The 12,500-nt window shown below is 49.5% G+C and overlaps 3 protein-coding genes across 4 annotated transcripts in view; 2 read left to right on the top strand and 1 right to left on the bottom strand.

Moving 5' to 3' along the window:
* Positions 1 to 12,500, bottom strand: part of cyp7b1 (cytochrome P450, family 7, subfamily B, polypeptide 1) — a 22,629-nt gene that overhangs the window by 265 nt on the left and 9,864 nt on the right. The window contains exons 1-6 of one of the 2 annotated variants that reach the window (XM_076139726.1): positions 4,723 to 5,391; positions 4,182 to 4,318; positions 3,494 to 4,096; positions 2,948 to 3,133; positions 2,400 to 2,578; positions 1 to 1,340 (exon numbers count right to left, since the gene is read on the bottom strand). The exon at positions 1 to 1,340 is cut by the window's left edge and continues 265 nt beyond it. In XM_076139726.1, coding sequence (XP_075995841.1) covers positions 1,047 to 1,340; positions 2,400 to 2,578; positions 2,948 to 3,133; positions 3,494 to 4,096; positions 4,182 to 4,318; positions 4,723 to 4,802 — 1,479 coding nt within the window. In that variant the 5' untranslated portion in view covers positions 4,803 to 5,391 and the 3' untranslated portion in view covers positions 1 to 1,046. Of the gene's footprint in view, positions 1,341 to 2,399; positions 2,579 to 2,947; positions 3,134 to 3,493; positions 4,097 to 4,181; positions 4,319 to 4,722; positions 5,392 to 12,500 lie in introns of those variants that run through there. The other variant, XM_076139727.1, reaches the window with a different exon arrangement.
* On the top strand, positions 7,758 to 11,679 carry LOC142990019 (galactose-specific lectin nattectin-like). The gene is made up of 6 exons (XM_076139724.1): positions 7,758 to 7,877; positions 7,951 to 8,051; positions 8,800 to 8,930; positions 9,018 to 9,146; positions 9,499 to 9,613; positions 11,660 to 11,679. Exons 2-6 carry the CDS (start codon positions 7,973 to 7,975, stop codon positions 11,677 to 11,679), a joined length of 474 nt encoding a protein of 157 aa, XP_075995839.1. The 5' UTR covers positions 7,758 to 7,877; positions 7,951 to 7,972.
* Positions 11,446 to 12,500, top strand: part of LOC142990028 (C-type isolectin Sp-CL4-like) — a 1,633-nt gene continuing 578 nt past the window's right edge. Inside the window, exons 1-4 of the mRNA XM_076139732.1 lie at positions 11,446 to 11,586; positions 11,660 to 11,760; positions 12,117 to 12,247; positions 12,326 to 12,457. Coding sequence (XP_075995847.1) covers positions 11,682 to 11,760; positions 12,117 to 12,247; positions 12,326 to 12,457 — 342 coding nt within the window. The 5' untranslated portion in view covers positions 11,446 to 11,586; positions 11,660 to 11,681. The remainder of the gene's footprint in view (positions 11,587 to 11,659; positions 11,761 to 12,116; positions 12,248 to 12,325; positions 12,458 to 12,500) is intronic.

The raw sequence follows: 12,500 nt of genomic DNA, 5'->3' as shown, positions 1-12,500 counted from the left end.
GAACTATGAAATAATTAAATGTTTTTTTTTAAATTGTATGACTTGTTTTATTTAATCAATTATTTCACATTTAATGACACATTTAATTAATTATTGACACATTTAATTAATTATTTAATGGCGTATTTATTTATTTAATTTTGGCACTTTTAGTCCTCCATATTTTTTGCATCTATTACAATCATTCATTATAATTTAAATAACAAATCTATCATGATCGATTGTACTGATCCAGGATAGAGAATATTGATTAACCTTAGAATTATATTGTAACTTTACATTTATTTCTTAAGCATTGGTTTCTAGAAATTAATCAAATCAAGAATTAAATCAAGTTAGCGATGAAATTTATTCCGTTTATTAAAATGAAGGAGCCTGTATTCATATTTGTGTCTTACGTGACATTAAAATGCATAAAAAGGACAAATGTATAAGAATGGACCACAGTGTTTAAGTCAAACAGGAAATGGAATGCTGCACGATTAAAAACAAAACCAACAGCACATGACAACAATCACAGTAAATCACAATAAACAGTCAAAACAACAGATAATACTATCACTGACATGCATACGGCGCCCACGTGTGGAGAACAGTGGAAATTAATGCAGTCTACATGGAGAAAGACTCAAAGTCAAACCCATCTTCATCTCATCATTCAGATTCTTTCCTTTTGTCTCTGAAGTCATTTCATTATTTTATCTTACATGATCTGTCATCATTCTCTGTCCCTGATTGGTGTCATTTAAACAGAGTTGTCATTTAGTAAGAGGTTTCATTGATATTTTGAGTAAAAAAGTATAAAAAAAATCATTGTAAACACTAAACTGAACTTCTGTCTGATTTGGGGCCTTTGGATGTGAAAAACTAAAGTGAGACTGCTGAGTGTTAAGAACTTTGGTCGATTCAGTGCTACCACACACACACACACACACACACACACACACACACACACACACACACACACACACACACACACACACACACACACACACACACACACACACACACACACACACACACACACACACACACACACACACACCTCAGGCCGATAGCAACCTGTAGCGGAAGAGAACATCGTTGGCTGGCAGCAGGATTCCCAGACCGGCTCTGCTGAAGTCCAGGCCCACTTGGGTTTGACCTTGGACCAGCTGGAGGTCAAAGTGGAGCAGCAGGAGGCACAGGAACTGCTTGATCTCGTTGATGGCGAAGTGTCGTCCCGGACACATGGAGGAGCCTGAGCCAAACGGCATGAGGTAATACCGGAGCTTCTGCCCGTCCTTGTAGAAGTCTGTCCTCACTCTGCTGTCCTGCACGAAGCGGTCGAAGCGGAACGTCTGTTGGCATGGAAACAGGCTTGGATTGGATAAAGACCATCACTTCAGTGTTGTTGTCACATGTTGTTGTTTTGGTTCATTCATGCAGGACGGATGAGCTTTGGCGCCCTCTAGTGTCCTGTCCCTGTCACAGTCTCATCTCTGCTCCCATCCAGCAGCTACTTGAGGAACATCATCACTGAGCTACCTGAGGAACATCATCACTGAGCTACCTGAGGAACATCATCACTGAGCAACCTGAGGAACATCATCACTGAGCTACCTGAGGAACATCATCTCTGAGCTACCTGAGGAACATCATCACTGAGCTACCTGAGGAACATCATCACTGAGCTACCTGAGGAACATCATCACTGAGCTACCTGAGGAACATCGTCACTGTGAGCTACCTGAGGAACATCATCACTGAGCAACCTGAGGAACATCATCACTGAGCTACCTGAGGAACATCATCACTGAGCTACCTGAGGAACATCATCACTGAGCTACCTGAGGAACATCATCACTGAGCTACCTGAGGAACATCATCACTGAGCTACCTGAGGAACATCATCTCTGAGCTACCTGAGGAACATCATCACTGAGCTACCTGAGGAACATCATCGCTGTGAGCTACCTGAGGAACATCATCACTGAGCTACCTGAGGAACATCATCACTGAGCTACCTGAGGAACATCATCTCTGAGCTACCTGAGGAACATCATCACTGAGCTACCTGAGGAACATCATCACTGAGCTACTTGAGGAACATCATCACTGAGCTACCTGAGGAACATCGTCACTGTGAGCTACCTGAGGAACATCATCACTGTGAGCTACCTGAGGAACATCATCACTGTGAGCTACCTGAGGAACATCATCACTGTGAGCTACCTGAGGAACATCATCACTGTGAGCTACCTGAGGAACATCATCACTGTGAGCTACCTGAGGAACATCGTCACTGTGAGCTACCTGAGGAACATCGTCACTGTGAGCTACCTGAGGAACATCATCACTGTGAGCTACCTGAGGAACATCATCACTGAGGTACCTGAGGAACATCATCACTGGGGTACCTGAGGCTCCTGGTAGATGTCTGGGTCCATGTGGATGCTCTGTGGGTACAGAGCGATGATGTCTCCCTTCCTGATGGACACAGAGGGACGGCCGTCCAGTCGCAGAGCAAAGTCCTCCTGAGCCACTCTGATGTTCATAGAAGCCGAGGAGAGGCGGAGACTCTCTCTGATGGCGCTCTCTGTGGAGGGAAGTCAGAGGTCAGAGCTGAGCACATTCATTGAACATTATAAACTAATTAGTGTGTGAGCACCAACAGCTAAGTGATGAAGAAAGGAAAGGTCAGAGGTCAGTGTACCCCCCTCACACACACATGTATGTACGTATAGATGATCATGCAGCAGCTTCCACATGGAGATGATGAGTGACAGCTGACAGCCTGATGGTATGTAGTGGATATGTTGAGTTAAGCTAAGGTGTAGTTTGAGCTCCAGGTGAGCAACAGCGTCCCCTGGCCCCAGCACCATGATGCACATGTCACATGTCACATGTCACATGTCACATGTCACATGTCACATGTCACATGTCACATGTCACAGCATCACATTACCCAGATAGAGCAGCCGGTCCAGCTGCTCTATGGTCACAGTCTGCTCCGTGGGGAGCGTCAGCACGCTCTGGACCTCCTGGCGGACGGCCCGCAGAGCCTCAGGGTGGCTCAACAGGTGGTACAGGGCCCAGAAGGTGGCTGGGACGGTGTTCCCCACCGACGCCCACAGGATGGCAAAGTGATGAGCTAGAAGACAGGAAGAGGCGGGGACAAAGACAGGAAAGAGCTTTATGGACATGTCCTCCTTTACAGGACAGAGGTGTGCTTCAGGCTTTATTTTGAATCTTTCACGATGCTTTAATCAATCCACTTCTTCTCTGCTTTGCTGCAGCATCGCAGTGCACACTGAGTGAAAACAGACTGTTACCTGCTGTGTTCTGATTGTCCAACAGCTGGAAACAAAAGGCTCTTAAAGCTACGGGGACGTGACATCATCCGTCCTCCGCTCCGTCCAATCACAGCGTCTCAATCTACCTGCTCTGATCTGATTGGACGCCTGGTGTCTTATTTTGATTGGCTCTCTGTGCGCCTCCGTATCAAAGCTACCTGCTCTATCGCCGTCTGTGAGCGCGGCGTACCGCTCCAACAGATCCGACCGCCTCTTGACGAAGAGCGAGCCGTCGGACCAGCGGGACATCCTGTCACGCAGGAAGTAGCTGATCAGCTTGCGGCGGATGGCGTTTGTCCGTCCCAGCAGCCAGATGGGGATCTGAGCCATCAGCAGGGGGAACATACGATCGAACTGGACAAACTCCTCCCTCAACACGCTCATCCCGCCGTGGCGCCGCCCGCTCGCCGGCCGGCCGTACAAAGTCATGAAGGTGGCCTCGAACATGACGGAGCTGCAGAACTGGAACAGGTCTTCTGTCCTCCAGCCCCCCTGTCCCTCCCCCAGGTGGTCCTGTCTAAACAGCAGCATGAGGTTACCCATCATGCTCTCTGTCAGGGGCACCAGGTTCTCCCCCTGGAGGAGGAGGAAGGAGCGCTGGATCTGCCTGTGCAGGTCAGGGAACTTCCTGCTGATGACGGGCGGATAGCCGAAGGTCACAGGAGCCACAGAGTCCACAAACTGGTGGAAGTCCAGCTGCCTGCCCTGCTTGATGATGTTAGGATACAGCAGAGGGTTCATGATGAAGGTCATGTATTTACCTGCACACACACATGAGATGGGATGACTGAGGGAGGGGGGCAGTGTAACACACACACACACACACACACACACACACACACTTACCTGCTATCTGAACCGTAAACACGTCTCCAAACTTCCTCTTCTGTTCTTCCAGGAACTTGGAGGCATCTTTACCAAACTGCAGAGCTTTACCCAGGACTGGGATCCAGCCCCTGATGAGGGGGGGCTCACCCTGCCTCCTGACACACACACACACACACACCACACCACATAGACACACAGACACACACACACCACACAGACACACACCACCACACACCACATAGACACACAGACACAGGCCATGTTTCAGCTGTTATTTAGAACGCTGACGTCATGGGCGTGTCTGTCTCTGTGAAGCTCCTCCCCTCCCCTCTCTATCAGAGCTTATCGCGTGTTTACTTTAATCACAGAACATTTGTTTGTAGACGTTGGCATGTGACGTCATACTTGACTTGACTTCTAAACTTGTTACTCTTACAGTACATCAGAATAATCCACTCGGTGATTCTGATGACTAACTTCAGCTTTGTAAGGAACCGAGCCCGAGCCGGACCGGACCGAGTCGGACCGGATCGAGCCGGACCGGACCGGACGGAGTTACCTTCTCCTGGAGCAGAGCAGGAGGAGCAGGAGGAGCAGGAGCGACAGGAGGCCGAGGAGCAGGAACAGCGGAGGAGACATGGTTCCGTCACCGCGGCGCGTTGCACCACAGCTGCTGCATACCGGAAGTTACACGCAGCAATTCCGGTTGCTTCCTTCGAAATAAAATGCAGACTGTAAAGGTGTGGAATGTTCCAGATGTCGTGGGTCATTAAAGCCCTCTGAGACGTTGGATGTGTTGTTGGATTTAACTTGACTTGTGTGAAAGCTGAAGCTGTTTCAGGGTGACGTCATGTCTCTGCAGGCTCACACAGGATGAAGAAACATTTCAGGACATATGCACCAACATGCAAACTTCTTCCACACCTTTCAGCATTATTCCATTAAGTAACTCATGGACAATGATCATGATTGACAGGCTGAAGTGGGTGGTTGGTTCCTGGCAGAGGGGAAGGACAGGAAGAGCTGCGTAACGTCAAGACTGTAAGATAAGAGAGAAGCCAAGTGAGTTTGTATACAAGGAAGAGAGAAGAAGGCCAAGCTCTGAACCTTGAGGTGTGGACAAGCAGTGGCATTTAGACTCCTCCCCCTCCATGACTCTAAATGAGGTCAAAGCAGCTGAGCCTGAGAGGCCCAGCTCAGGGGGGGGTGTGTCAAAGAAGGGGTTAACGGTCAAGCAGTAGGAGGACTGAGGATCGGCCAGCAGCTTGGGCTGATGGAAGCCTTGAGTTCAAGAGATGCCGGCTACTCCCACAGCCCCTCCTGTGTTAGCTCAGATAACAGACACACACACATTCAGCCTGAAGACAAAGCAGCAGGAATGAGTGTGTGATGAGAACACACACAAACACACCCCCACCTACGGCGAGTCACGATGATGAACCGCAGGGAGGAGAGAGGAGATCACCAGACAATGACACGCCTCCAGAGTTTGTTGGAATATAACAAATAATGTCAAACATATAGAAGTAAATGCAGTAACTGACTAACTTGCTCCGGCAAGTCTGGAAGTAAAACAGAGGATTTGACAATCCTCTCTCCAGGAGGGCTTGATAACACATATCTGTGGTGAAGAGAGCACCGTATCACCTTATCAAAAGCCTCAGCATCTGTTGCATAGCAGGAGGGAGGAAGAGCCTCTCAGTCTGGGGAGCTTCTTCAGATCAAAGGAGGTTACCCAAGGGTAAATTACACTGTACTGTTGTTCTTTAATTTACACAAAGACGTATTACATTCTCCCCCACCGACAGCTGTTCATCCCTCAGATTTGAATTACAGCGCCGCCTCTCTAAATCCTGGCTCAACCAATCAACAACGGTTAAACTACATTGTCATCAATGCATTCTAATACTATGGGAACGCCTTTTGCTTGCGGTATGAATGCAATTGTATGTGGAAACTCGTGGCCTGACTCTGAAGGGAGCAGGACCAGCAGCTGTCCAACGACTACTTCAGTAAAACAATCTAAAGATTTCAGATCATCTTTGCCTCATCATTCACCACCAATACAACCAACACGGACCAAGACGGACCTTCAGCTCGGTTCTTCAAATAAGTTCAACCTCATGTCATTCTTTTATCTGCAGTAGAGACTCCTCTCACACTGAGACTCCAGGCTGAGAGAAAGCTGCTCTGTGATGTATAACTCTATAACTCTACATGCATGATGGCTCCACTGTGGCTCATCTCCTCACTCATCACCTCAGTGCCATCTTCATCATCACCAAAACCACATATGTCCTCCCTGTCAGCCGCTCCTCACCTCCAGACTCCACTACTGTAACAGCACCTGAGTTCTCTGGCCTCCAGCCTGGACCCCTCTGTCCTCACACACCTCCTCCCTCCTGCATCCTCTGATCTGCTTCATGGGGGGGGGGGGGGGGGGGGTCCTCTTTCCTTTAAAAAGATAAATGATGGAGGGACGGAGATCCAACCATCTCAAATATCAAATCAAGTGCCAAAGTTCTTCATGAGAATGACTTGACTGATCTCAAAAACATCTTTTGTCCTTTTTAAAAAGAACTAATGTAAAAGTGCTGTAAAGAACAATGTGCTGGTTTAGTGCTCCTCCTTTGTGTGTGTTGCCTCACAGGCACTCTGAGTCAGAGTGAAGGCATATTGACTTTTCCTTCAGGAGCTTGTTCATCAGTGAAAGTCTGACAGAAAGCCACACATGTTAATGTTTCCTGAGGACAAAGCAAGCAGAGACACACCCACCACAGAAGAAGATGGGTGTGATGGGTCAATAAAGAGATGAGACTGTGAGGCTCCTCCCTGGTGTGTGTGTGTGTGTGTGTGTGTGATCACGTGTGAACCAGGATCGTCACACAAATTAATTAACAGGATTAAAACCTCCCAGAGGCAAAAGCAGAGAGCAGAGGGCCCAGGTGGAGATGAGCTCAGAGCAGCTGGACTTGCTCTGCTCTGCTCAGACTCAGATGAAGGAACAAGTCACAGAGAATCCAGTGGTTCTGTCTCTGTAAATATGTTAGAGACGGGCCAGCAGTGGTGCAGTCCATAGGGTCTAGGATCATAGGGTGGCCGGTTTCGAGTCCCCAGCCAAGAAGTGTGGATTGGCAGCCGGCAGCCAAAGAGTTGCCAGTTTGTCTCAAGTCAACGTCTCATTTACTAACATTGGAGCTTATTACGCAATCAGCAGCCTCCTGAGTACAGTTAGTGTGAAGGAGCATTTAAAGAGGCAGCTGAACGCTGGAATCTGTCTATCCTCAACAAGCTCCTGAAGCCTCCCGAGTCCTTCTGGGGCCTCCCAAGTCCTTCTGGGGCCTCCTGTAGCCTCCAAGGCCTCTCCAAGCCTCCCAAAAGACTCCGGAAGCCTCCTGGGGCCTTCTGAAGCCCCCTGAGGTCCATTCTGTTACACAGGACGAATGCAACAACATTTACAGAGAATATACACACGTCAGAGTTCACAAAGGGGGGGGGGGCTTTGTGTGTGTGTGTGTGTGTGTCCGCCTGCAGGCTTTTTTTGTTTCTTGATGTTTTCCTCAAGATGGTCCCCTTGTACACACATAAAACACACCTGCAGGTAAATGTGACTGACAGGTACCCAGGGACCTTCAGACAGGATATATAGGAGAGACAGACAGCTGAGTGACATACAAGCTTCAGAGGCCAGCACCAAGAACACACTCTTCTGTGGTGAGTCCTCTTGGTCTTCATCAGGAGCCTCGATCTGATCTTCATGTACTGATCTGTGTGTTTGTGTTTGTAGATTTCCCAGCTGCTGATTGAAGATGCGTTGTGTGTGGCTGACTGTGTGTGCAGCTCTGCTGCTGCTGATGATCACTCAGGAGACTGATGCCATATCCAGAGGTACACTCAGAAGACAGAGACCAGGAAGCTCTGTCTCCTCCCTCTCTCTGCCTCTCCCCCCCTCACTCTCTCCCCCCCTCGCTCTCTCCCTCTCTCTGCCTCTCTCTCCCTCTCTGTCCCCCTCGCTCTATCTCTCCCTCTCTCTCTCTGCCTCTGTCTCTTCGTCCCTCTCTCTGTCTCCCTCTCCCTCTCTCTCTCTGTCTCTGTCTCTCTCTGTCTCTCTCTCCCTGTCTCCCTGTCTCTCTGTCTGTCAGTCTCTCTCTGTCTCTGTCTCTCTCTGTCTCTCTCTCTCTGTCTCCTCCCTCTCTCTGCCTCTCCCCCCCTCACTCTCTCCCCCCCTCGCTCTCTCCCTCTCTCTATCTCCCTCGCTCTCTCCCTCTCTCTGCCTCTCTCTGCCTCTCTCTCCCTCTCTCTGCCTCTCTCTCCCTCTCTCTGCCTCTCTCTCCCTCCCTCTCTGTCCCCCTCGCTCTATCTCTCCCTCTGTCTCTCTGCCTCTGTCTCTTCGTCCCTCTCTCTGTCTCCCTCCCTCTCTCTCTCTGTCTCCCTCTCTCTGCCTCTGTCTCTTCGTCCCTCTCTCTGTCTCCCTCTCCCTCTCTCTCTCTGTCTCTCTGTCTCTCAGTCTCTCTCTGTCTCTGTCTCTCTCTGTCTCTCTCTCTCTGTCTCTCTGTCTCTCACTGTAGATGCTGTTCAGTGTGTCAGACTGACAGAAGGCCTCAGTGTGACTCAAACATGCTTCATGTGTCTGCAGGCAGAGTTCTTCGTAACTGCAGGAGAGTGAAGCTGCAGCGATGCTATGGTGTAGGGGGAGGATGGTACAGCCTGGACAGCAAACGCTGCTTCAAGGTGTATGGGGCTAGATGGAACTTTAACCGAGCAGAGGTGAAGTCTCAGATGTAAAGACACCAAGCTGAGGGTCTCCTGGTAGCAGCTTGGTCTCATTCTCACTTCTGTCTCTGCTCATTTCAGGCATACTGCCGCAGACTCTGTGGAGATTTGGTCTCCATCCACAACGTGCATCAGTACAACAGGGTCTTATGTAGACTGGCCAAGTACTCCAGCAGGCGTTACACATACTGGATTGGAGGAGAGAGACTGGTGAGTAAAGCACCACTGTCACTTTGAGGGCTTGATGTGGATCTGACCACAGACAGGATCAACAGTATGAAGTGCACCTTAGTCCTGACAGTCAGACAGTCAGACAGACAGACAGACAGACAGACAGACAGACAGACAGACAGACAGACAGACAGACAGACAGACAGACAGACAGGCTCTGGCACAAAGCACAGGTCCTCAAGCTTCTAACCACGTGAACAGATAAGAGTCAGAAGGACAGAAATGATGAGAGTGAAGAATCTTCTCATTCAAACGCCTTCATGTGTGGAGGCTAAAGAGATCACATGACCTGCTGGAGCCCAATCCCTCATCAGATGCTTTCTCTTTCCAGAGTAATGGAAAGTATGGATGGACTGATGGAAGCAAATGGAACTTTTCCAGATGGCACAAAGGGCAGCCAGACTTCTACAGGAAGAGGGAGCGCTGTGCTGAGATGAACTGGGGCAGTAAGTGGAAGATTCAAAGCATTCAAAGCGTCAGATGGAACATTTCCCATCATTAAAAGCGTAAACAGGCTGTTTTCTTTACATTCCTGTGGACACTGGATTGTGTTGTGCAGTAAACTTAACAATCCCATTTAGGGAATGAAGAATCCCTTCCCTTTTCTTATTCTTATTCAACATTTCCCTTTGAGAGATGACAGCTGATAAGTGTCAGATAGAAGGCAGTTGAGCTGAACAGGTGGATGATCAGATGGTTGGTCTACCTGAAGTGTTGGGGTGAACCATCATCCTTCTAACTGCTCTGCTTGTTTGGGTGTTTTGCAGCTTGGGGATTGTGGAACGACCAGTCCTGCAGTGCCAGGAGACGCTTCATATGCTCTGTGGGCTGTAGAGGCTAGAGCTTCAGCTGCACACACATCTGCTGACATTCACACCAATAAAAGAATACAAGTGGATCTGTCCTTCATGCCTCCTGTCCTTCTCTCACCTTCTGGATCAAACACTTTGAAATAGACGTACATTACAAGAGCCGATCCCTCTCCGGGCACGGCTGAGTGAGTGATAGAGACTGAGAGTGGGATTAGAGAGAGGAACAATAAAGACATGCAAGGCAATACACACAACATGTCATGGGTTAGGACAAAACATGCAAGACAGAGACAAGAGAGAGACAGGCAGAGAGAGAGAGAGACAGACAGAAAGAGAGAGAGACAGAGAGAGAGACAGACACAGAGAGAGACAGAGAGAGAGACACACACACACACAGAGAGACACAGAGAGAGGGAAAGAGAGACAGACAGACAGAGAGAGAGAGAGACAGACAGAAAGAGAGAAAGACAGAGAGAGAGACAGACACAGAGACAGACACAGAGAGAGACAGAGAGAGACACACACACAGAGAGAGACACAGAGAGAGGGAAAGAGAGACAGAGAGAGAGCGACAGAGAGAGAGAGAGAGAGAGAGAGAGAGAGAAACACAGAGAGAGGGAGACAGAGAGGGAGAGGGGGGGCAGAGAGAGAGAGACACAGAGAGAGACAGAGAGACAGACAGACAGAGAGAGAGACAGAGAGACGCAGAGAGAGGGAAAGAGAGAAAGACAGAGAGAGAGACAGACACAGAGAGAGACAGAGAGAGAGACACACACACAGAAAGAGACACAGAGAGAGGGAAAGAGAGAAAGACAGAGAGAGGGACAGACACAGAGAGAGACAGAGAGAGAGACACACACACAGAAAGAGACACAGAGAGAGGGAAAGAGAGACAGACAGACAGAGAGAGAGAGAGACAGAGAGAAAGAGACAAAGACAGAGAGGGAGAGAGACACAGAGAGAGACAGAGAGAGAGGGAAAGAGAGACAGAGAGAGAGAGAGAGAGAGAGAGAGAGAGAGAGAGAGAGAGAGAGAGAGAGAAACACAGAGAGAGGGAGACAGAGAGGGAGAGGGGGGGGCAGAGAGAGAGAGACACACACACACACAGAGAGACACAGAGAGAGGGAAAGAGAGACAGACAGACAGACAGAGAGAGAGACACAGAGAGAGGGAAAGAGAGACAGACAGAGAGAGAGACAGACACAGAGAGAGACAGAGAGAGAGACACACACACAGAAAGAGACACAGAGAGAGGGAAAGAGAGACAGACAGACAGAGAGAGAGAGAGACAGAGAGAAAGAGACAAGACTTCCAGGACCTGGGTCCGGATCCTGGCACGGTCCCACTGCAGCGAGAGGTGATGATGTCACAGCAGAGGGCCTCAGGATCTGATCAGTTGCCACCGTGTGCCACAAAGCAGCAAACTGCCCCCCGGTGCCGACGCCATCATCCGTCATGGTTCTCACCTTGTACACACATTAAACACACCTGCAGGTAAATGTGACTGACAGGTACCCAGGGACCTTCAGACAGGATATATAGGAGAGACAGACAGCTGAGTGACATACAAGCTTCAGAGGCCAGCACCAAGAACACACTCTTCTGTGGTGAGTCCTCTTGGTCTTCATCAGGAGCCTCGATCTGATCTTCATGTACTGATCTGTGTGTTTGTGTTTGTAGATTCCCCAGCTGCTGATTGAAGATGCGTTGTGTGTGGCTGACTGTGTGTGCAGCTCTGCTGCTGCTGATGATCACTCAGGAGACTGATGCTTCATTGACAGGTACACTCAGAAGACAGAGACCAGACGGCTCTGTGTCTCCTCTCTCTCTCTGTCTGCCCGTCTCTCCCTCTGTCTCTCTCCCTCACTCTCCCTCTGCCCGTCTCACCCCCCTCTCTCTCTCTCCTCTCTGTCTGCCCATCTCTCCCTCTGTCTCTGTCTCCCCCTTTCTGTCTCTCTCTCTCTCTCTCCCCGTCTCTCTCCCTCTCTCTCTGTCTCTCTGCCTCCCTCTCCCTCTGTCTCTCTCCCTCCCTCTCCCTCTGCCCGTCTCTCTCTCTCTCTCTCTCCCTCTCCCTCTCCCTCTCCCTCTCTGTCTCAGGCCTGTGTGTGACTCAAACCTGCTTTATGTTCGTCTGCAGCCAGAGTTCGTCATAACTGTAGGAGGCTGAGGCTGATTCCGTGCCGTGGGATGAGCAGAGGATGGTACAAACTGGACAAGAGACGCTGCTTCAAGTTGTTCTCTTATTTCAGGAACTTTGACCAAGCACAGGTGAAGTCTGAGATGTAAAGACACCAGGCTGAGGGTCTCCTGGTAGACGCTTGCTCTCATTCTCACTTCTGTCTTCAGGTCAAATGTGAGCAACACTGTGGAGATTTGGTCTCCCTGCACAACGTGCATCAGTACGACAGGGTCTTGTGCCATCTTTTCAAATACTACAAGGGAAAGAAACGCTCCGTCTGGGTTGGAGGAGAGAAACAGGTGAGTTAACCCTTTACACCCGCTTTCACCAAGGTCACCTTGA

Source organism: Genypterus blacodes, unplaced genomic scaffold, assembly GCF_046128005.1.
Source record: "Genypterus blacodes isolate CSIRO-AG114 ecotype Tasmania unplaced genomic scaffold, CSIRO-AGI_Gbla_v1 ptg000447l_1, whole genome shotgun sequence".
Taxonomy (NCBI): domain Eukaryota; kingdom Metazoa; phylum Chordata; class Actinopteri; order Ophidiiformes; family Ophidiidae; genus Genypterus; species Genypterus blacodes.
The sequence above is the reverse complement of the archived record's forward strand: the minus strand, read 5'-3'. Positions and strand labels throughout refer to the sequence as shown.